Source organism: Loxodonta africana, chromosome 16 (assembly GCF_030014295.1).
Source record: "Loxodonta africana isolate mLoxAfr1 chromosome 16, mLoxAfr1.hap2, whole genome shotgun sequence".
Classification (NCBI taxonomy): Eukaryota; Metazoa; Chordata; class Mammalia; order Proboscidea; family Elephantidae; genus Loxodonta; species Loxodonta africana.
Window position 1 is genome coordinate 30,006,871 of NC_087357.1, and position 25,352 is coordinate 30,032,222.

At 41.9% G+C, this 25,352-nt stretch overlaps 1 protein-coding gene across 1 annotated transcript; it reads right to left on the bottom strand.

The window, feature by feature from the left end:
• Window positions 1-700: 700 nt before the first annotated feature.
• Window positions 701-19,139, bottom strand: LOC100675090 (glutathione S-transferase omega-1). Its single transcript, XM_003409130.4, has 6 exons — window positions 18,962-19,139; window positions 18,615-18,723; window positions 14,633-14,855; window positions 13,765-13,863; window positions 12,141-12,247; window positions 701-11,321 (listed from the first exon to the last, which is right to left on the bottom strand). Exons 1-6 carry the CDS (start codon window positions 18,993-18,995, stop codon window positions 11,168-11,170), a joined length of 726 nt encoding a protein of 241 aa, XP_003409178.1. The 5' UTR covers window positions 18,996-19,139; the 3' UTR covers window positions 701-11,167.
• Window positions 19,140-25,352: the final 6,213 nt, after the last annotated feature.

A 25,352-nucleotide genomic window follows, 5' to 3' on the forward strand; every position in this document is an offset into this window, starting at 1 on the left:
TGGCAGTTAAGTCTAAATAACTTAAAATGACAGAATTTAATTAGGTAGCTTACCAACTGGCACATTTTGGCCTTTGAAACTCCAAACTATCCAGAACCTCTTGGATAACAGTGTTGACATTTTTATATGGAAAAGCAAAAAGACCCAGAATAACCAACAAAATACTTAAGAAGAACAAACTGGGAGAACTGACACTAGTCAACTTGAAGACTTATTATATAGCTACAGTAATCAAGATAGTGTGGTACTAGCAAAAGATTACACACATAAATCTATGGAACAGAATAGAGAGCCCAGAAATTTTAAAAAAAAAGTTTGTTTTTTTTTTTAATACAGTCAACTCATCTTTGTGAAAGGAACAAAGGCAACCAAATGGAAAAAGGATAGTCTTTTCAGCAAATGGTGCTGCAATAACTGCACATCCACATGCAAAAAAAATGAATCTAGACACCACCTTAGACCTTTCCCAAAAGCCCTGGTTAGATCACAAAATGGATCATCAACCTAAATGTAAAATGCAACACTATATAATTTATAGAAGACAACATAAGAGAAAATCTAGGTGACCTTGGTTTGACAATGCATGCTTTTGCACCAAAAGCATGATCCATGAAAGAAAAACTGCTAAGTTGGCCTGTAATAAAATTAAAAACATACGCTCTGCAAAAACACTGTTAAGAGAATGAAAAGACAATCCATAGACTAGGAGAAGATAATTTATTTGCAAAACATATATCTGATAAAGGGCTTGTATCCAAAATATACAGAGAACCCTTAATACTCAACAATAAGAAAACAAACCCAATTGAAAAGTGGGCAAAATTTCTGAATAGACATTTCACCAGAGATGATATACAGATGGCAAATAAGCATATGAAAAGATGCTCAACATCATATGCCATTAGAAAATTACAAATTAAAACAGCAGTGAGATACAACTACACACATTAGAATGGCTACAATCTGAAACACTGACAGCACCAAATGCTGGTGAGGATGTGGAGCAACAGGAACTCTCATTCATGGCTGGTGGGAATACAAAATGGTACAGCCACTTTGGAAGACAGTTTGGCAGTTTCTTACAAAGCTCAACATAGTCTTACCATATGATCTAGTAATTACACTCCTAGGTATTTACTCAAATCAGTTGAAAACTTATGTCCACACAAAAACTTTCATGTGAATGTTTATAGCATCTCTATTCATAACTGCCAAAAATTTAAAGCAACCAACATGTCCTTCCATAGGTGAATGGATAAATAAGCTGTGGTATACCCATATGACGGAGTATTACTCAGCAGTAAAAAGAAATGAATTATTAATCCACAAAAAGACATGAAGGAACCTTAAATGCATATTGCTAAGTGAAAGAAGCCAGTCTGAAAAGGCTACATACTGTAGGACTCCAACATTTTGGAAAAGCAAAACTATGTGGTTGCCAGGGGTTAGGTATGGTGGTGGGAAAGGGCGGGAGGAATAGGTGGAGCACAGGGAATTTTTAGGGCAGTGAACCTAATCTTTACAATATTGTAATGGTGAATACATGACATTATGTATTTATCAAAGAACTGTACAAACCTATAGAACTATTCAACACAAAGAGTGAACCCTAGTGGCAACTACAGACTTTAGTTAATGATAATTCATCAATATCAGTTTATCAATTCTAACAAATATATCACACCATTGCAAGATGTTAATAATAGTGGAAACTGGGCAGGGGGAGGAAGAATATTTGAGAACTCTGTACTTTCTGCTCAATTTTTCAGTAAACCTCAAACTGCCCTAAAAATAGTCTATTTAAAAAAAAAATTTTTTTTTATAAGTATACCTGTGTATCTTCCAAAAACAGTATACCTGTATGTGGGAAGTTCTGAAACACAAGTCTTAAACGAAGTTAGGGGTGAAAAGTCAGAGGCAATGGAAACAATTCTTCCTTTGCAGAAAGCAATATAATATTAAGTTTCTTAGAACAGGTCCTAGAGCCAGATGGGCTGACTTTAAACCCTGACTCTAGCACTTAAGCAAGCTATTTAATCTCTTTGACCTTCCACTTCCTCACCTATAAAATGAGAACACTAGTAGTACTTACTGGATAGGTCTGTTTTTCTTATGGAGTAAAATGCTGTTGGATATTGTGAGTGTAATAAGAGCTCAGTGTACTTTGAAATTAATGGCAAACAGTGCAGAATAAGAACACAGTTTTATTAACATAGTGCATCCCAATTTTGTATCCATAAAGCTGAAATGCAGTGCAATTCAGTTTTGCCAAGCATATTAGAATTAAAATCAATTCACACCACTTATTTCACCAGTGTAATGCCAAATGGGTGGGCTGAATGCTGCAGGCTACATTTCAGTAATGTGGTTTTTAATCTTACAATATGGTTTGCCTGGAAAGATTTTAGTTATGACCTTTCTGCTTATCCCTCCTTTCTTTTTAACACCCACTAAGTACCTCTTTAAAATCCTCTTTGCAAGCTTTCCTTCAATGTTATTACTTCATGTTTACACCTCTATTATATTGACTCACTCAAGCAAGAAACAAATGATAATAAAGCCATATTAAACTTACTCCAGATTGGTTTCCAGCCACCTGAAATACAATAGGATCTGTTTTGAAATGTGAGAATCTTTGGTCATGGGTGATTAATTACTTAAGCCTTCTAGGAGAAGAATGCCAACACAGAAATAATTTCTTTACTTCACTTACATGGGTCTCTGTTTTGAGAGGAGGAGAGGAAGTAGAGTTTGCATTACGCAAATTTTCAAAATTAATTATCACGCCATTCTCTGATAGTGGCAGAAACCTAATTTATATGAAAGATTATGTGATGGGGTGTTCCACAATTGTTCACCAAGTGCAAGGGAGTGAGATAAGTGAGGAAAAAAAGAGTCTATTCTCTATACCCTAGAGATACAAGAGCCTTCACACAAACAGATATATGCACACCCATGTTTATTGCAGCGCTGTTTACAATAGCAAAAAGCTGGAAGCAACCAAGATGTCCGTCAACGGATGAATGGGTAAATTAAATTGTGGTATATTCACACGATGGAATACTACGCATCGATAAAGAACAGTGACGAATCTCTGAAACATTGCATAACATGGAGGAATCTGGAAGGCATTATGCTGAGCGAAATGAGTCAGAGGCAAAAGGACAAATATTGTATAAGACCACTATTATAAGATCTTGAGAAATAGAAAAAACGGAGAAGAACACATACTTTTGTGGTTACAAAGGCGGGAGGGAGGGAGGGAGGGAGAGGGCTTTTTACTGATGAATCAGTAGATAAGAACTGCTTTGGGTGAAGGGAAAGACAACACTCAATACAAGGAAGGTCAGCCTAATTGGACTGGACTAAAAGCAAAGAGGTTTCCAGGATAAAATGAAAGCTTCAAAGGTCAGCGGAGCAGGGGCTGGGGTCTGGGGAACTTGGTTTGAGGGGACTTCTAAGTCAATGGGCAAAATAATTCTATTATGAAAACATTCTGCATCCCACTTTGAATTGTGGCGCCTGGGGTCCTAAATGCCAACAAGCAGCCATCTAAGATACATCAATTGGTCTCAACCCACCTGGAGCAAAGGCAAAGGAAGAATACCAAGGTCACACGACAACTAAGAACTCAAGAGACAGAAAGGGCCACATGAACCAGAGACCTACATTATCCTGAGACCAGAAGAACTAGTTGGTACCCGGCCACAATCGATGTCTGCCCTGTCAGGGAGCACAACAGACAACTCCTGAGGGAGCAGGAGACCAAATTCTCATAAAAAGACCATACCTAATGTTTTGTTTTTTTTTTTTAATGGTATGACTGCGACTAGAGGAATCCCAGAGACAATGCTCCCCAGAACTTCTGATGGCACAGGACAGGAACCATCCCCGAAGACAACTCATCAGGCATGAAAAGGACTGGTCAGTTGGGGGGAGAGAGATGCTGATGAAGAGTGAGCTAATTAGGTGGACACTGGAGAGTGTGTAGGCAACTCTTGACTGGAGGGGGGATGGGAAGATAGAGAGGGAAGAAGGCAAAATTGGCACGAAACGAGAGACTGAAAGGGCTGACTCAATAGGGGGAGAGCAAGTGGGAGAAGGGAGTAAGATGTATGTAAACCTACATGTGACAGACTGATTGGAATGGTAAATGTTCACTTGAAGCTTAATAAAAATTAATTAAAAAAAAAAAGAGTCTATTCTCAAATGTGCCTAGATTCAGGACTTGTTTCCAGGAAGTGAGGATCATAAGGGAATCTTGTGTTCTAATGAAGATGTCTTTGGGACATATTAAATAAGATTACTATAGTTGTCAGGAACCGATGGTACTTAAGGAAGAAGTTCAAGCTGCACTGAAGGCATTGGCAAAAAACAAGGTGCTAGGAATTGATGGAATATCAACTGAGATGTTCCAACAAACAGATGCAGCGCTGGAAGTGCTCACTTGTCTATGCAAAGAAATTTGGAAGACAGCTACCTGGCCATGTGACTGGAAGAGATCCATGCTTATGCCTATTCAAAGAAAGGTGATCTAACAGAATGAGGAAATCATCAAACAATATCATTAATATCACACACAAGTAAAATTTTGCTGAAGATCATTCAAAAGCGGCCGCAGCAGTACATGGACAGGGAACTTCCAGAAATTCAAGCCAGATTCAGAAGACATGGAACCGATATCATTGCTGATGTCAGATGGATCCTGGCTGAAAGCAGAGAATACCAGAAAGATGTTTACACAAAGGCATTCGACTGTGTGGATCATGACAAATTCTGGATAACATCATAAAGAATGGGAATTCCAGAATACTTAATTGTGCTCCTGGGGAACCTGTACATAGACAAAGAGGCAGTCGTTGGAAAAGAACAAGGGGATACTGTGTGGTTTAAAGTCAGGAAAGGTGTGCGTCCAGGTCGTATCCTTTCACCATACCTATTCAATCTGTATGCTGAGCAAATAATTTGAGAAGCTGGACTCTACGAAGAAGAACATGGCATCACGATTGGAGAAAGATTCATTAACAACCTGCATTATGCAGATGACACAACCTTGCTTCCTGAAAGTGAAGAGGACTTGAAGTACTTACTGATGAAGATCAAAGACTGCAGCCTTCAGTATGGATTACACCTCAACGTAGAGAAAACAAAAATCCTCACAACTGGACCAATAAGCAATATCATGATAAAAGGAGAAAAGATTGAAATTTTCAAGGATTTCATTTTACTTGGATCCACAATCAAGATTCATGGAAGCAGCAGTTAAGAAATCAAACGATGCATTGCACTGTGTAAATCTGCTGCTAAAGATCTCTTTAAAGTGTTTAAAAAAAACAAAGATGTCACCTTGAAGACTAAAGTATGCCCGACCCAAGCCATGGTGTTTTCAATCACCACATATGCACATAAAAGCTGGACAATGAATAAGGAAGACCGAAGAAGAATCGATGCCTTTGAATCACGGTGTTGGCGAAGAATATTGAATATACTATGGACTGCCAAAAGAACTAACAAATCTGTCTTGGAAGAAGTACAGCCAGAGTGCTCCTTAGAAGCAAGGATGGCAAGACTTCATCTCATATACTTTGGCCATGTTATCAGGAGGGAATCAGTCCCTGAAGAAGGACATCATGACTGGTAAAGTAGAGGGTCAGAGAAAAAGAGGAAGACCCTCACCAGGACGGACTGACACAGTGGTTGTAACAATGGGCTCAGGCATAACAATCGCAAGGATGGCGCAGGACAGGGCAGTGTTTCATTCTGTTGTACATAGGGTCGCCATGAGTTGGAACTGACTCAACAGCACCTAAGAACAACAACACAGTTGTCAGGGGAGGCACATCTTCCCAACTAGGGAAAGCAGGATCAAAGGAAGACATTTTTTTTTAAGTCCTTGATTCTGAAATTTCCTATCCCTATTTCTCTTTACACTTGAGGAATCAAAGAAAAAAACTAAAACATTTCGATATAACATTTGAATAATCAGAGGCAAATTTTCAAGATCCTAAAATTAGCAAAAGTCAAATATCTGGAAAGTCAAAACACATTTAGATTGGAAAACTAACATCAACACGTCCTGTGAAATCCCAGGCATAATTGTGTTGGTATGGTCAAAAAGTTGGATACTATCTTCTCCTGGTTCAATTTCTAAACGTAAGAGTTGATGAATTAAAAGAGATTGAGGCAGAAGTGTATGTAAGCTCTTATCTCAAGAACAGTCTTCCTGAACTATCTATATGGGATAGAAGGAACAAGAGCAACTTGAAAGTTTAGAAAAGAAACTTAGGGGGCAGTGAGTTCATGTTACTGGTGGAGGAATACTGTATTTTTACATGTTGCTGTAAAGAAAATTAGCATAGTGTGCTTATGAAAATACGTGGCGGGGGGAGCAGGGTTGGCAAACAAATGTAGAAGGTTTTCACTATTTCCATAGAAATATAGTAATTCCATAAAGGAGGGTGAGAATGGTTGCACAACTGGAAGAATGTAATCAGTGTCACCGAATTGTACATGTAGGGATTGTTGAATTAGTGTATGTTTTGCTGTGTACATTTTCAACAATACAACAAAAGAATAGTATTGCTGAATGGAAAGTAATCTAGTGCTAAGCATTCAGGCTGGATTCCAATCTCTTTGTCAGTACCTACTAGCTGGATAACTTTGGGCAAATTACCACTTTCTATGCCCTGGTGGTCTCATCTCTATGGAGTTAATGGTACCAGGATTAATTCAGATACTGGATGAGAAGCATTAATACTTAGCGTATGTCTGGTATCCAGCATCCAACATTAGTTTTCATAGCCTTTACAAAGACAGCAAATTTCCGGGGACCAAATTCCCCTGACTGCCAGTACCCTAATTATGTGGTGTCATTAAACTAAACTAGTGGTGCCTGATGCAGGGCTGAGAACTGGTGGACTGGAGTGGTTTTCACCTCTTTCCAGACAAATCAGAAAAATAAACAATTCAATGAGTTGTTTTTTTAAGTTAAAGGTATTTGGTTTAAAGGTCTGTCTGTTCTTTATTCTTATAGACCTTTAAGAAAAAAAAAAACAACTATTTTTTTTAACTGTTTTAGATTTACATAAAAAACAAAAAATAGTACAGATAGTTCCCATAAACCCGTACCCAGTTTCCCTGTATCATTTGTACGGTACAATTGTTACAAACAATAAACTAATATTGATCCATTATTATTCACTAAAGCCTTACCTTTTCAAATTCTCTTAGTTTTTACCTAATGGCCTTTTTCTGCTCCAGGATTCCACAGTACACTTAGTCACCTCTCCTTAGGCTCCTCTAGACTATGTAAGTTTCTCAGGTTTTCCTTGTTTTTGATGGCCTTGGCAATTATGGGAAATATTGGCATGGGTTTTGTAGAACGACCCTTAGTTGGACTTTGTCTGATGTTTTTCCTCCTGGCTACACTGAAGTTACGGATTATGGGTGAGACAGGCAGCCTCAGAGCTCAACCCTTCCAGGAGACACCTGCTCTGGCTTATCCTTCTACACCAAGCAGAGCAGGCTCCACATTCTTCTGAAATTATCCTTGACCAGGTAACTACAGAAAGGCCGTAGCTGCCATCAACCAATTTTAACAGGTTTTCAACACCATCTTAGCACATTAAGTGACCTAACCCATTGCCATCGAGTCAATCCGACTCATAGTGACCCTATAGGACAGAGTAGAACTGCCCTATAGGTTTCCAAGGAGCGCCTGATGGATTTAAACCGCTGACCTTTTGGTTAGCAGCTGTAGCTCTTAACCACTATGCTACCAGTGTTTCCTTAAGTGACCTATTAGCTTCTTAAGTGCAAAATACATACAAGCACCCCACCTCTGGGTGGAGACTTAACATGCTGATAAAGGAAAATCGACCTCTTCCTCTACCCCAGAGAATTGAACCCTTCTGTTGTTTGTTGTGTAGAGAAAATGCACAGTCATGCCCAAGCAATAGACTCCCCTGAAGGTTGATCCTGAATATTCATGACAAATTTACATTTCCTTGTCTGCTCTGTAAAAGGCCTCCTCCCCTAGCTGCGTGGCGTAGTGGTTAAATGCTACGGCTGCCAACCAAGAGGTCTGCAGTTCAAATCCGCCAGGTGCTCGCTGGAAACTCTATGGGGCAGTTCTACTCTGTCCTCTAGAGTCGCTGTAAGTCGGAATCGACTCCACGGCAGTGGGTTTTTTTTTTTGCCCCAAGCTGCCTGTGAGCAGTCTTGGAGGCAGCAGCCTTGCTGCTCCTTTCTTTGTGTAACAAAATAAAGGCACCTTTCTACTCTCCAGAAACCCTGGTGGTGTAGTGGTTAAGTGCTACGGCTACCAATCAAAAAGTCATTAGTTGGAATCCGCCAGGTGCACTTTGGAAACTCGACCCCAAAGGGTTTGGTTTTTCTACTCTCCCAGCTCGGCCTCTTGTTTATCGACTGTGACCAATGAGGGAAGCAAAGCCTGAGTTTCCACTGGCAACATGGGGAGGAAGACCACAGAGGTAAAGCGCCACATCAAGGGGGTATACTATTAACACGACTTATCACTGATGATACTGGCCTTGATCACCTGGCTGAGGTAGTATTTGTCAGGTTTCTCCACTATAAAGTTACACACACCCCCCTCACCCCTTTCCATACTGCAGTCTTTGTAAAGACCTCACTATGCAAAAGCCTACATTTTAAGTAGTGGGGAATTATGCTCCACCTGCTCGAGTGCAGAGTATCTACACAAATTTTTCGAAATTCTTCTGTTTGGGAGATTCGTCTCTTCGTATTTATTCAATCATTTATTAGCAGTACGGACTCATGGATATTTGCTTTATACTTGGGCTTATAATCCAATATTATTATTTTTGCTCAAATTGTTCCAGCTTTGGAGCTACTTCAGTTGGCTCCTGTGTCCGTCTGCCATTTCCCCAACATTTTTTTAGCCCTACTTGTGTTTTTTTTATTTTTTTTTTCCAATGTTCTTCTACCTTTTTGATGTTTAAAATCTTTTAAGAAAGGTTGCTAAAGTAGTTGCGCTTTCTTTTAACATTCCAGGCAACAGTAAAAAGTTTGCAATACTATCCAAAATTCGAAATTCGTTAAAACCCTAAGGTTTAAAATTGACCTCCAACTCCTCTTCCTTTCAAATACTACGCAGACCGGACTGCGCCCCAGGGGAGGCGAAACTAGAGACGCGCCAGCAGCGTCAGCGTTCGGCGCGGCGACGGCGGCAACGGAAGGGCCCGCCCCTGCGAAACCGATCTTACCCCCCGACTGGCCCCGGCGCCCAGAACTTCAGCCAATCCCTAAAGATCTTGGAAGCTCCCAGGCCGAGCTGAGCCAATGGATGGCCGCGTTATAGGCTCCCGGATACCGGAATCGTGGGTACCCGCCGGTGTCGGCGGCGGGCGGAAGTGGAAGATCCGTAGTGGTCGGCCGTAGCCCTGCAGTACCGGGAATCACATCCGAGTGCAAACTCGCCCGGAGGGTGGCCTCGGGTCTCAGCCGGGGCCTGTAGGGTGTGAGGGCGGATGGCGACAGAGATGGGTCCGCCTGGAGCCTGGGCGTCGTTGGCGGCTGAGGGTGGGTGGGCGGCAGGAGGCCGTTTGTGAAGTCAACCTTTTCACAACAGCCTGTCAGGGTGCGGCCCCCAGGCGCCTGCATTAGCGTGGGGCCTCATTTCAAATACAGACTTCTCAGACCACCCCAGACATACTGAGTCAGAAATCCAACGGTGAGCCCTAAGTGATATTTATACACACTTCAATGTAGAATTAACCATCCAGAGGTTTTCCTCACTGACATACTTTGCAAAAGTAAGTACAGGAAACCAGACCATAGTGGGGTGGGTGGACAGCCGCCTTAATTTCGATGTAAGAGGTGCGTGCGTACCGGCTGTTTTCCATGTCTTTGTATAAGCATCTCCAAGTTTCAGCCTTGTTTGCATCGTCTGTAGAATGAGTTGATGCTCTCCAGCCTACCTTATTCTCATGGAAATGATGTGATGACAAAAATGGTAAAAACCCAATAAAAAAACCAAACCCAGTGCCGTCAAGTTGATTCCTACTCATAGCGACCCTATAGCACAGAGTAGAACTGCCCGGTAGAGTTTCCCAGGAGGACCTGGCAGATCTGAACTGCCAACCCTTTGGTTAGCAGCCCTAGCACTTAACCACTACACCACCATGGTTTCCAAAAGCCCAATAGACTATGGAAATGTATGGAAGACGGCATAACTTTGAGTGGGGATACTTTACCCACATCCATTGCCATGGAATCGATTCTAACTCATAGCTACCCAATAGGACATAGTAGAGCTGCCCCATGGGGTTTCCAAGCCTGTAATCTTGTTTACTTATCCAGTCTTCTACACTGGATTGGCTGTGATCGTAATAGTATTTAATTATGGACACGGGACACGGGAAGTCCCTGGGTGGCTCAAATGTTTAAGGGAAGTTTGGCAGCTCCAGCCCATCCAGAAGCACCTTGAAAGTTCTGGCAATCTACTTCCAAAAGGTCACAGCCTTGAAAACCGTATGGAGTGCAGCTCTACTTTGCAACACATGGGCTCACCATGAGTCGGAATCAACTCAATGCCAGCTGGTTTGCCTGTTGGTTTTGGATGGGAGACCTGCCTTGTGCACAGCCTGGGGCTTGGGAGGAAGGATGTGAAAGGAGTTAGAGACTGAAGACTAGGGGACCAAGGAGGGAACCACCCAGTTACCTAACTTTGAGGTGATGTAGGCCTGATTTTCAGTGGTTACAATGGGAATAGAAAGGGGTAAAATTAAGTCAGTGATAGAATGAGGAGCTGAAAACTTCTGGACTTCGAAGCTCAAAGAAAAGAAATTTGAGGACATCTCTCAAAGGGTATCCAAGTGGAATGTCTTTGGGGCTGTCAGAAGTCTAGATTGGAGGCCAGATCTAGCTAGAGCTGATTTGAAGATTTTCTGCGTAGACTGTGATAGCTGAACCCTTAGAGTCACTGAACACTCCGAGTCTGGAAATGTAAATGCAGGAGGCTTTGAGGGGACCCTACAGTCAGGCCATGTCAAATCAGTCAGAGAATGTGATCCAGTGAGACAGACGGGAGAACACTTGGTGAGACAGAAGCATGTTATTCTTCATATCTAGTTAAGGATCTTCTAGTGAAGATGAGACAGATCATTGCTGACACCTGCCCCTATCAGAGCCCGTAGTCATAGGCCTCGAGGCTGCCCTGCAAATAGAGTTTAAAGAAACCCTGGAAGGCCTTGGCATCCATGTGGACGGCGGATACTGCAGGATCCTCCAACATGGCTGCTATCCAGAGCTTAAGTTTTGGAGTGTGGTCTACACACCTGTGGGAGGAGGAAAGAACAGAAAAGTGTGAGCTAGGTTAAGTAGGGAGGCATTGGAAGTCTCCCACATACCGTCATCATCACTCTGCAGTTTCATTTTGTTTTTCTCTAGCCTTTTAAAAAATCTTTGTTTAAAATGCATCTAATCACAGAATATTAGATTTGGAACAGATTTGAGAGGTCTTTGTTTTATCAAACAGGAATCTGAGACTAGAGGGAAGTGACTTGCTTAGTTAGCATGGGAGCTGGGACTAGAACCCTTTCTTGTCCAAACTGAGAGACTGACAACTTTTTGAAATGACAATATGAAAGACAATGAAGAATATTATTATTCTATGGCCAAATTGTGACTAAAAGTAACTACAAATCGCTCTGAGAGGTGGGAAGAAGCCTAGGTGGCTGCCAACAGACTGCCAAAATGGCCCCCACACGTATCTAAAATTTCCCTTCAAAACATGGGGTTTGGAAAGAGTAGTGTGGAAATCTTATAGGTGAGTGAGAGGTAGCATTAGCCATACAATCCTGTACAACATCCTTATAAAAGTTCACATCCTTATGGATTTTTAACCAGAAGGGAAACAATAAATGACTTAAAACATTTTACTATATGTCACAGCACACCCCCTCCACCCTCCAGAAAAGGGGCAATGGTGAGTGTGGGTATATGACATGCCCGGGATGGTCCACGACACTCACCCTGTCTGACTGTTCCCAGTCGTCAGTTTTATTAAATGTGTTTTTCCCAGGAACAACAGAATAATATATACCATTCCAACTGCCATTGTCCTAATTTATGCACAAAATATTCAAATGTCTTACTCAGATAACTCCATTGCTTCCAGCCGTTCCATCCAGGGCCAGATGAGGTAATCAATCATAGACACAGAATTGCCACCAAAGAAAGCTGTCTTCCTGTTGGTCAGAACCTGAACATTAGACAGCATTAAGAGTATGCATCAGAAATGCTGAAGGCAAATTTAGTAAAGCAGGCGAGCACAGCAGCTTTCTTCCTGCCATATCCAAGTTATTTTTGTTTTTGTCTGTTTGGTCAGTTTAAGCTTTAGAGTCCCTTGGTTTGGGATAAAACAATACAACAAATAAACTGGAAAGTAGACACAAAACAAGCCACAGAGTACACCTGTGTACTGACGAAGGACTGGTTCTCAGAATATGAAAAGAACGGGAAATCAGTAAAAAAGGCAAAACCCATTAGAAAAATAGGCAAGACTCGACTTTCACAAAAGAGGATGATCAAGTGGCCAATAGTCATTCAAAAAAGTGCTTAAGTGCATTAGTCATCAGGGAAATGTAAATTCATACCAAAATGCAATACCACTACACACCTACCAGGTTGGCTAAAAGGAACAAGACAAAGTAATTAAGGATGTGGAACTGCTGCTGACAGGAGCGTTAATTGGTACAAATGTTTTATAGAAACAGCCAGTCCCTATGAAATGGTTTCAGAGATTAGAAAAGAGGGAGAGTTACTCAACTCAGAATATCCTTGATACCAAAACCAACTAAAGACACGGTAAGAACAGAAGATTATGGGCTACTTTTATTTATGAATTCAGATGCAAGAATCTTTTAAAAATTAATTCTACAGTGTATATGAAAGTCCACTGAGAACAAGTAAGTTTTATCCCAGTAATAGTAGGATGATTCAACACCAGAAGAATTTATCAGTAACAGTGTATTCTGAATAAGGGGAAAAAATTCTATGAACATCTCAGATGCAACAGATGCAGGAAAAACATGCAATAAAAGTCAACACTCATGACTTGAAAAAAAATTGGCAAACTAGTAACAGAAGACTTTCTTAAGACGAAAAAATTTTTTGATAAAAACTATGGTAAACTTCATACTTATTGAGAAAATGTTAGGCTGCATTCCCATAAAAGTAAAAACTTCAGGCTGATTATGAATGGAATATCTCAAGTCCGAGGGGGATTCTAGTTAAAAGGCCCAAATGGCAGCTCTCCCTCAAAGAAGGTCTTCCCCAAGCATCTTCCCAAAGTCTTTGCTGTGGGTTTACTACATAAAATTAAGGAAAGGGGGAAAGAATAACGCTTCGACTAGAGTTATGTTAAATTTTTATTTTTTAATACATGGACAAGGAATGGAAGCAAGCATAGAAAAATGAAAACAGATAACAATTTGTGGAAATGTGGGTGAAATTTTCTCTTTTTTTCTTGTCATTTAAATGTCAAGGCAAATAAATATTTTAAAAGCAAGCCCATGACAAAATATTTTTAGGCATTTTGGTTTACTTATTAAATACAACAGCTAACCACATCTGTTGTAAACTAACCCTTATGTGGTATGATTACTAATGGTCATAAAGTGACTTGGGAAATGGGTGTATGAAGAGAGTAGAAGGAAGAAAAAGGTTGAAATAGTGTATCAGTTACTCTGATAAAAGCTAAAAGCAAAAACGGGTTACCTCCTCTAGCTTGCTGAGTTCTTTACACAGTTCTTCTTTGACACCAGAGCACTCTTCCTTATTTTGGCTTCTAAAAGTGCTTATCATCAAAGGTGGTACCTAGGCAGAGAATAATTTCTTAGGTTATAAATTCAAGGCTAAGTGTATCTTCCCTCTCCACAGAAAAATGTGTTAGAACCCTCAGGAGTTCCTGGCGTCAGGGTGTTCTAGAAACATCAAGGGTGCTGAGTCCCCATGTACATAGAGGTCATGTACTGATGTCAGAAATACTTTTGTTGCCTAAGACTTTACCAATTTTACAAGTTGCAGTTAATAGAACCCAATGAGTCTCTTTTGTTTGTTACTTTTTTTCAAGTCTCCTTGCTCTATCTTGAAAATGTCATATTCCCCTTCTATCATATCTCTGACAGCAGCTATCTCTATTGTTCTTTCCCCCTCATCCTGCTTAGTTGGACAGTTCCCTCTTCCTTCCTCACTGGCTTCACTTTACAGTATCTCCCGAAACAACATGCTCTTCCTGTAAGCCCCTTCCATCTTCCAGGTATTTCTTTCTCTAGAGACAAGATATTCGTTTATAATATGCTGACCATACAACCCAGGAAACAAGATTATAGGGATATAATCTGGCATACTGAAGAAGTTCGGCATGGCTGGAGCATAAAGTGTCAGGAGAGGAGAGAAAAGGGGTTATTTTGGAAATGTAAACACAGGAAGTGGGTCATGAAAGAGCTTCAGCATATCAGAGCTGACAAGAGCATCTTCCTGTCTTGTCTTCCTCTTCCAAATCACTGAGCCATAAATGACAGCATTGATTTACCTTATAAAAACAAAGATTTTTCAAATAGGAGCTTAAATTTCTTACACACACCTTAGAAAATAACTCAAAGTCCATCTTTTGGCGAGCTTTCTCATAGGGGTCATCTGGTAACAGCTTCTTCCCTGGATATACTTCATCCAGGTACTCACAAGTGATGGTAGATTCATAGATCAGCTGGCCCTGACTGTTTTCCAGAACTGGTACCAGACCAAGGGGATTCTTCGTAAAGAACCACTCAGGCTTATTTTTCAGGTTGATGTTGATGACTTCATGCCTGAAAGACACACAGAAGATGATGAAGAGAGTGCAACATTTTTGCACTTGTGAATAAATCCTCACTGGCCCTGCCATCCACTTAGCAATCAGACCCCCAAACCTAGGAGTTGACTCCGCCTTCATGCCTTCCTGCCACCCTCCCGTCCTTTTTCCCCCTCACCCTCTGCTTGGCATCAAATTGACCTTCCAGCTCAACCCATAAATTATATCTGGACTGTGTCCATCCCTCAGTTTCACTGTGACCACTGTCCAAAACATCTCTCACCTAGAGCTTTACAACAGCCTCTCAACCAGCCTCTCTGCTTCTACCATGGCTTCCCTACAACCCACTCTTCACACACAGCCAGGGTGAGTCAGGCCACCCTCCTGCAGAAAGCCTCTCGATGGATCCTCATTGCCATGAGGATAAAATCCAAACTCCTTACCATGTCAAGACACACTGGATGTGGCCTCTGCTTACTTTTCTCCTGTGACTTTTCCTCTGGTCATTATGACCTGGCTACACTGGGCCCTGTTATATTCCTTGAATTGGCCAGACATGTTCCCGCCTTGGAGCCTTTGTGCTTGCTGTCCTCCTCCCAGGCCATGATCCCAGGTCAAACACAACATCCTCAGAGAGGTGCTCCCTATCCATCCACACTGAAGCAGCTGTCCAGCCTCCCTCTTTTACATGATCACCTGGTTTTATTTTCACTGAACTGATGGTATCTACCTGCAATTATCTTGCTCCCTTATTTACATATTTATTATCGGTCACCTTCCTAGAATCTAAGCCCCATGAGAGCAGGGGTCTTGCTGATGTTAATAGAACAGTAAACATACAAATGAATAAAATTAAACCTGTAAATGCTATGACGAAATTAAAAAGTTTCTAGATAATGACTCAGTAAACATTTGTTGAATTAAATAAATGTACAAAGTGGAAATTTTTCAAGACTGTCAATATTATACTCCATTTTTGGCTAAGAGGTCTCTTTTAAATTTTATCAGACAAATAAGAGAATTGGGTCCAGTGTGTACTGTATGAGAATCAACATGGTAAAATCCAAGTCCTTTTGCTAATTAGGATTAAAAAAAAATTCTTGCTTTCTAAAAGGATATTAAGGAATCCTGAAAAGCCATCCCACCAAATAAATTTTCAGATTAAATCTCCATGATTTGATATTTAAAAAAAAACATCGGGTGGGTAAATTAAAGTAAACCAAAAAGGAAGAAAAAGTGAGGTTCAGACTATTCTTAAATTATAATTAGATATTTTGTATCTTGCCTGAGAGATTTCAGATGAAACAAGAGAAAGTTTCATACAATTGTTAAAGCCAGGTTTATATAACTGTCAAAGCTGGGTAATAGTTTGAAAGAGCAGATTAGTTACTCAAAAAGAATATACACCAACACAGTTTTTGTATCCTGTTTCCGCATCTGCAGCGATAACTAACAGCATTGAATTCTGAGGTTTTAAAGATGTAATCCCTCATGGAAACAAAGGAACAGCAGTTTGAACACTACCCTGTATGTGTGTGCAATCGTGCACGTGCGTGTGCACGTGTGCGTAGGCACTAAAAAGTTCACAAGCTGACAGAACACTGGGCACTCAGTTGCCGGCCACTGCCAGGAAAACAAGGTTTTTGTCACCAAGGAATTATCAACATAATTTCTGAAAATGTATACTCTGGAAAGACCATGTACATCCTGGGCTTTTGTGATAAAGAAGGCTCTCAGGACACATACCCACTGCCGTTGAGTCGATTCCGACTCATAATGACCCTATACATACATTTGGGTAATGTGGCATTGTAAACCAACAACTCAAAACACTTGCCACGACAAGTTGGAAGATGCACCTTTCAGAGGAAGATGTTTTCTTAGGTTATATCATGTAATAAGGAAACCCTGCTGGTGCAGTGGCGAAGAGTTTGGCTGCTAACCAAAAGGTCAGCAGTTCAAATCCACCAGGCGCTCCTTGGAACCCGTATGGGGCAGTTCTACTCTGTCCTATTGAGTCACTATGAGTTGGAATTGACTCGACTGCAACAGGTTTTTGTTTTTGTTTTTATTATGTAATAAAAATCTAGTGCTTCATCACTGACAGTCTCCTGGGGCTCAAACTTAATACTGATTCATAAATATACAGTAAATATCTGCTCTTTGCCCTACCTAGCAGGATCACCCTCCACACTTTTTTGGTAAAATCCTTCCAGTGTTCCTTTGGAAACCCATCTCAGTTATTAAGGTAGGATTGTTTTTAACCTAGCATTCCAGAGAGGGGCACATAACCCAAAACTTTGTGCCCCTGAATCTAGCTGTGTCCTGTCCCTGGATTTTTCAATTACATGAGTACAATAAATACCTTTTTTCCATTCCAGTTTAAATTAAGTTTCTCTTGTAATGGAGGGTATTCTGTATAGTAAACAGTGTTTTGGATAAAAAAAAAAAAAACTTTTTTTTTTCCAATTTACGAAATGATTTTTTTCTATGTTCAGAATCATGGTTTTATCTAGATGAGGTATGCAAACCTTAATGAAGGGATGGCTAATTTTTTTAATTATGTATTTTTTCTTTAGAATACATGTTATATTTCTTTTAGGGAAAAGAACTGCCTGCCTAACCATTCTCCTCCTCAAAGACTAAAATTAGTTTACAAACTCTAAGCACATAGATGGAGAATCCCTTGAGGATGGGAACTACGTTTTAAACTTCCACTGTGCTTGCTACAGAACACACACACACACACCTTGCCATCAAGTCATAGTGATCCTACAGGACAGGGCAGAACTGCCCCACAAGGTTTCCAAGGAAAGGCTGGTGGATTCAAACTGCTGACCTTTTGGTTAGCAGCCAAACACCTAACCACTACGCCACCAGGGATCCAGAGGTATGTAATTAATGTCTGTTTAACAGATTCCAAAGGTCATTTGGCAGGGAAGCCTTTCCAATAGATACTTAGTGGCAACAGAGAAAAGCCAAGCTACTATTGCATATTTCCTGTGGATAACAGTGCTAGTTTCAATACTGTGGCTTTGCCAAGGGCTGAATTTTTAGGCATAGATGCTTCCCTTTATTCGACTCAACCAATAACCCAACATACATGAATACCTCTATTAACTCAGTACTCTGCCAGGAGAGTAAGGTCTGGACTCTGTCCTGGGGGGAAATTACTAGCTATTCAAGGAAGGACCGTCTACAGAGAAAAACAGCAAACAATACAGGGTGCGCAGGACAAGAATGGAGAAGCCACAGTGAGGAAAGCAGAAGGGCAGTGGCACAGGAATCAGAAGATCTACCACGGCTAAAAGCTTCCGCGTGACGTTAACAACCGACTGACATAGGGCAAATCATTAGCTTTACTGGAGCCTCAGCTTTTCTGATAAAAAAAAAATGTAGCTGGTTAAACGAGGTATCCTAGACCGGCTGATTAGGAGCCCTGCTCACTGTAAGATCAGTGGTTCGAACACACCAGCCGCTCTGCCGGAAGTTGTGGCAATGTGCTCCCATAAAGATCTACTACAGCCTTGGAAACCTACGGGGCAGTTCTACTGCCCTAAAGGGTCGCTATGAGTCAGAATCCACACGACGACAACGGGTTTTTTAGACCAGTGGAGTCCACGGCAACCCAACCCCACCCCTAGGGGAGACGGTTCATAATTTTCTATGCTCCCCAAACGGCTGAGAATGATTTATTTTGCAGTAAAAATAGCCCTGGGGCCCGTCCAGGATTCCCACCCCAGCTGCCCTCAACAGCTCCAGCCAGCGTCCTCACCGGATTCCCTTGGCATTCAGGACCAGGAGCGTCCTTTGCGCGAACGGGCAGAACCTCATGCTGTAGACGCGGATCAGGCCCTCCGGGACCGGCCCTGGGGGCTCGCTGCCTGCCAGGAGTAAGCGGGGGTGGTTATGGCCGGGAGAGCGGCCCGCGATCACCGCCCTCCCGCCGTCCCCGGCCCGGCGGGTGGAGAGGTCCCGCGCGCGGCGGCCCGGGGCGTTCTCCACACGCGGGAGCCCAAACGGGTGGCCTCACCCCTGGAAGAGCTGCCCCCGGACCCGGACCCGGATCCGCGGCCGGGGGCGCCGAGGTCACGCCCCCACCCTGCGGCGGGCAGGCCTCACCTTTCCCCAGGCTCCGGGCTGACCTCCCCGACATGGTGGCGCAGCGCAAGCTCCGGCACAGGGTTTGACAGCGATTCAGGAAGTGGGTCGTCCCTCCCTTGGTCCGCGGTGCGAAGAGCAGTGGGCCAGCCGCGTCTCGGTACCGAGGACTCTCGGGGCTGCGTGGACGCTGAAAATATATCTGCGCGCCCACGTGCCCTGTGGGAGACCCCGCCCGACGCGCGCAGGCTCTGTTGCCTACCCTCTTCCAGAAGGAGCAAGCCACCGGTGCAGCCTGAGCGCTTTTGGGAAAACGCGGCCGAGAACCAACACGAGGCGGCAGGCCCCAGGCTTCCCAGTTTGCCTGGGATGTCTCTTAAGACAGGGCAGGTTGCGGTTGTGCCAAAGTGTGTGGTGCAGACCAAGAGAGGAGCCCCCGTCCAGATACACAGAAAAGGCTCGAAATCGTCAGTCATTCCTACCTCTCTACAAAGGTGTCCTCCAGTCAGCCCTTCTCGCAGGTCCACTCCTAACGGGACCCCCCGGATCCCACACTCCGCAGCCCGGCCAGGGAGCGTAACCAGCCGCTCTCTCAAAACATATATGTATTTCGATAACCTGGCATTGTGAATCAACAAGTCAAAACACCTATTGTAAACTGGAAGATGCACTTTTTAGAGACAGGCATGTGCTCTTAGGTTACATATCATGCAGTAAAAATCTAGTGCTTTCATGGTGCCCTGGAACCCCTTTCCTAACCCCTACATCCCAGGGCTGTTTAAGTGGACGCTCTAGCCAAACCTTTGCCTAAATTCACTCAGCCCACCTGCTTGACTCTGAGCCTCGGCCCTTACTAAGGTCTCAAAGACCAAATGTTTAATAAATAGGTGCATTTGGAAACCCATAAGCGGACCATCATTCTGAGGCTAAAACTAACTCTATCTCACGGGTAGCCCTTGTCACAGCTCCCTCTCTTCCTCAGGGTTTCCCCAACTTGAGGGCCTGTGACCAGGGGTCAGCACTCTCACGTGGTTCATGCTCTCCAAAGGCTCTTGTTATGAGCTTAATATGACTACTGGGAGGGCCTGCCCAAAAGATCCCAGCCTTGAAAACCCTACAGAGCAGTTCTGAGACACCTGCCCTGACTTATCCTCCTACGTGGAGCAAAATAAGCTGCCCTTTCTTCTGAAATTGTCCTTGACAAGATAATCACAGAGCGGGCCATAGATGGTCTCAACCTGCCTCTGGGTGGAGACAGAGCATCCTAATGAAGAAATGTTCATCCCTTCCTCCATCCTAAGGGATTGAACTCTTGTCTAAAGAAAATGCATAGTCATCCCCAAGCTCTGAGCGCCTGCGTGAAGGTCAGTCCTGAATAGTCATGATGAGTTTGCATTTCCTTGTCAGCCCTCTGTAAAAGCCCACCTCCCCAGGCTGCCTGCCAGCAGCCTTGGAGGCAGCAACCCTGATTATTCCTTTCTTTGTACAGGGGAATAAAGGTGTCTTTCTGATCTCCCACCTAGCCTCTTGTTTATCAGCTGTAACAAGTCACACCGAGCAAAACCTGGGGTTTTCACCTGGCAACGCTTCTACTCTGCACACATGGAGTCAGCGTGACTTGGAATGGGCTAACTGGCAACTAACGATAAGAACATACTGAACTTCATAAACAGATACTAAATTAAGAAAAAATTAGAGCATGTTTTTGGTAAAACATGGGCCTTGCTTAATTAAATCTTTTTAGAAGGACTTGTAGCACATTAATGATGTGATACTAATTAACACTGTAAATGCAAACTTAGGCAAAACATCTGATTGGCCAAAGTTAATTAAAAAAAAAATTCCTCAAGGTGTTATTTCCACCAGAAAATTCAAAAACCACATGTAAAATTTTTTACATTTTAGAACATTTACTTGGAATAGCCTGTCCCCTAATCAATTTGAATGGCGTAATGTTTTGTTGTAATAATTCGAGAGACCTAACTTATCCATAAAGAAAAAGTTCCTCAAAGTAAATTGAAAATAAAGATACTGTTTCTGTAAAACCATGTACATAGTGCATTACTGCTATGCATTATAGTAGATCATCTCCAAGCCCTTTGTGGCTGTACGCATAACATGTGAATGTCTGGATGTACTCTGCTGTCAGTCACAGTTAAAAGGTACATACCTGAAACCCATTGCCATTGAGCTGATGCTGACTTATAGCGACCCAAAAGGACAGAGTAAAACTGCCCCATAGGGTTTCCAAGGAGCGCCTGGTGGATTCGAACTGCTGACCTTTTGTTAGCAGCTGTAGCTCTTAACCACTATGCCACCAGGGTTTCTAAAAGGTACACATGGTACTGCACATTTTTAAAGAATTAACATAAGAGGCCCAAATTGAATTAATTCTGCCGGTTAAAGATCAAGAATTAGGAGCCCTTATCCTGTGAATAAGGGGAGACCCTGGTGGTATAGTGGTTAAGAACTACGGCTGCTAACCAAAAGGTCAGCAGTTTGAATCCACCAGCTGCTCCCTGGAATCTCTATGGGGCAGCTCTATAGGGTCGCTACGAGTCAGAATCCACTGGACAGAAATGGGTTTGATTTTTGGGGGGTTTGTGAATAAAGAGTCCTGGTGGCACAGTGGTTTAAGCACTCCACTGCTAACCAGAAGGTTGGTGGTTCAAAGCTGCCAGTGGCTCTGTGGGAGAAAGATGTGGCAGTCTGCTTCACCTAGAGATTTACAAGCTTGGAAACCCTATGGGGTTGCTATGAGTCAGAATCGACTAGATGGCAGTGAGCTTGGTTTTGGGGTTGGATCCTGTGAATGAGAAGCCCTGGTGGTGCAGTGATTAAAGTGCTCAGCTGCCAACCAAAAGGTGGGCAGTTTGAACCCACCAGCACGCCTCAGAGAAAGATGTGGCAGTCTGCTTTGGTAAAGATTTACAGCCCTGGAAACCCTGTGGGGCAGTTCTACTCCACCAAAGGTTTTTTGTTTGTTTTTGGTTGTTGTTTTGTTTTGTTTCTAGTAGCCTGTGAAATAAGGAGCCCTGGTAGTGGATGTCAGTGGCTTGGAAGAAAATCCCAGAAACAATGAGAGCATTCTTGCTGAATCAAGGAGCACTGTTGGCGCAATGGGTTAAGCACTTGGCTGCTAACCAAAAAGCTGGTAGTTTGAACCCATCCAGTGGCTCCACCGGCTTCCGTAAAGGTTACAGCCGAGAAAACCCTATGAGGCAGTTCTACTCTGTTACACGGGGTCACTGTGAGTTGAAACTGCCTTGACAGCACCCAAGAACCTGCTGCATCACCAAGTGCTCTTGTTGACACAGGGGACAATATTGTGTGAGGAAAACAAATGAATAGCTATGACTGTCATTTGAAAAAGTATTCAGAAGAGCTGAATTCTGAAAGTAAAGAAGTTATTTCCATTATATTTTCCTTTTTATATTTGCACAAGATGGCCCTGGACTAGGCAACATTTCATTCTGTTATCCATGAGATTGTTATGAGATGGAGCCAACTCAACAACACCTGACAACAACAACAATATAGGATAAAAACCTATGTCTAAATAAGTTTAAGAGATCTTTTATGATTTAAAAAAATCTGTATAAATAAGTTTAAAAGCATTCTTTCAGTAAGTATAAAATTGAAGTTCTGGTGAGAAAGCATTATGCTATAGCTAAATTGGTAGGTTTTTATCCATTATCAGTTCATCTTACAATTGGTGGCATCTTAAATTTGATAAAATACAGTATGTCTCCCTTACAGTCACCCCAAAGTACTTACTGATTTATTTCTTGTTACTCTATAATGTATTCCGTCATACTTATAAATTTCACTGTTTTGTTCTTGGATCATCTCCTACAAAGTCTTCCTCCTACATTATTTTATCTTTCAGTTAAGTACATCGTTGTTAAACATGTGACATAGTACCATCCAGAGACCCTGCAAGGGGTGCTCCTGCCATGGCCCCCATGCTTCAGAGGGTTCCACGTATCACATACACACACACAAATAAGTCTATTAAAGAACACACAACTGTCTCTGTCAGATGGAATCCAGCATTTAACACTTCCTCAGCACAACTGTAACCCAAAAGATTTGCTGTTGTGACTAACCTCCTCCCCACCCCAGAGAAATGCTTCTACAGCCTTCTTGCCTCATCTCCTTGAAATAAATAGCTACTGTCTTTGAACCCTGTGAGGTTTCTGGGTTGTGCCCCTCCTAACGTCAGAAACGGACACTGGTTTGGGGGTGGCAGAAATGGTCCACTCCTTCCTTTCAGAGAACATGAATGTATTAATTCACACATAAGTAAGTATCATTTCCTAGCAGAATCAAGTGACTATTTTCTTGCTTCTCTTTGGTTTCCAATTTGTGGTTCCAGGAGTTCTCACAAATTAGTACACGACATTTGTACGTGGAGGTTGGGGAATGTTTTATAAGATAAAACAGTTCTTGTTACTGTTGTTAGGTGCCATCAAGTCAATTTTGACTCATGGTGACCCCATGTGACAGAGTAGAACTGCCCCATAGGTTTTTTTAGGCTGTGATCTTTACAGGAGCAGATCAGCAGGTCTTTCTCCTGACAAGCCACTGGGTGGGCTTGAACTGCCAGCCTTTCAGTTAGTGGCCCAGTGCTTAACTGTTTGCACAACCAGCGCTCCTTTTGTTATTACTAGTAAATGTTATAAATATATATATATAAAAAATATCTGGATGTGACATATATGAAATGTATGAAGCATGAAACCAGTTAGGTACTTTGGCAACTAAACGAACATTAAACACTAGTATTGTAGATAGTTTTGTTTATATAAAATATTTAATAAGATTTAATTAAATCTAAACATTTAAGTGAAAATTTTTACCTTTATTTAAACAATTTTTATTTGAATTTCTAATTTTCATTCTTATAATTTATATTTTGACTTTTTAAGTTCAATAAATAATTGAAATTGTTGCACAAATAGTTAGTCTCTGTTTGTATTCTTGCCCCAGAATTAGGGGTGGACCAAATGTGACAAGGAGCCCTGGTGGCACAATGGTTAAGCCCTGGTGGCACAATGCCAACTGAAAGGTCTGTAGTTTGAACCCATCAGAGGCTCCACAGGAGAAAAGACCTGGTGATCTGCTCCCATAAAGATTACAGCCTAGGAAACCCTAGAGGGCAGTGCCACTCTGTCCTATAGGGTCACTGTGAGTCAGAATGGACTCAACAGCATGCAACAACAACAGCCTAACTCATGTTCTGACTCATAACGACCCTATAGGACAGAGCAGAACTGCCCCCTAGGGTTTCCTAGGCTGTAATCTTTACATGAGCAGATCACCAGGTCTTTTCTCTCACCCAGCTGCTGGTAGGTTCGAACTTCCAATCTTTCTGTTAACACTGAGCGCTTTAACCATTGTCTCACCAGGGCTCCTTAACATGTATCATATCTGAAGTTGACAAATAAAATCTGGATCTCTCAGATTAGATGCACAAAATAATGATATTCCACCATTTTTATTAACTGCTTATTAGCCCAGGAGCTCCATAAAATGTGACCTCTTCCCATATCACTTATTCTAAAAGTTCTGGGAATTACAATAGATTCCCTATTGTTCCTCCTCTTCCAAAAAAATACTCAATCCAAACTAAATGCCCAGCTCAATTTAAAATTTCCAAGTCTGCACATCTCCTGTAAAGAAGAATTCTTTAAGACAATTAAAACTACCTGGGTTCAAATTCATTTGAAAGTTGTGAGATTTGGGGCAAAAATCCTAGCCTTTCTAAATCCCCATTTTCCTGTCTACAATAAGGAGAAAATAGTACACGTAACACAAAGATGTAAGATGCCAGGCACGGACTAGCAGCTTCATAAAAGCTATTATTATTATACATGGTACCATTGATTTGGAAATAATATTTTCCTATACCTATCCTCTCTCCTTTGAAAATGTTCTGAAAGTCACCCCCTAAGAGGCTTCTGACCTGGATCACCTAGAAATGACTTCTTTTCTAAGTATAGTTCATTCCTGTGCTTACACATGATGAAAGGGTCACAGGCAAGCTGACCTGTAATGGTCACTGACACAGATACTGATCCAAAAGGCTGCTTTTTTAAAGAGCATTTTAGGCTTGTTTTCCCTGTTGATTAGGTGTCTTCTGACAGGAAAAGACCCCGACCTCACACCATAAGCAAAAATTAAACCAAAATGGATCAGATTTAAATGTAAGAGCAAAAACTATAAAATTCTTAGAAGAAAACATAGGCATAAACCCTCATGACCTCAGATTAACCGATGGTTTCTTAGCTACAACACCAAAAGCACAAGCAACGAAAGAAAACAGATAAACTGGACGTCATCAAAACTAAAAACCTTTGTGTTTCCAACAACACCATCAAGAAAGCGAAAAGACATATATATGTTATGA

Bases quoted from the DNA above. Each gene is read 5' to 3' on its own strand.
- LOC100675090 (XM_003409130.4), bottom strand. From the start codon at position 18,995: ATGTCGGGGAGGTCAGCCCGGAGCCTGGGGAAAG. The intron at 13,864-14,632 runs GTGTGTGTAAGA...TTCTCTGCCTAG, and splicing joins ACTTTGAGTTATTTTCTAAG to GTACCACCTTTGATGATAAG. The intron at 12,248-13,764 runs GTAACCCGTTTT...TCTAATGTTCAG, and splicing joins AACTCAGCAAGCTAGAGGAG to GTTCTGACCAACAGGAAGAC.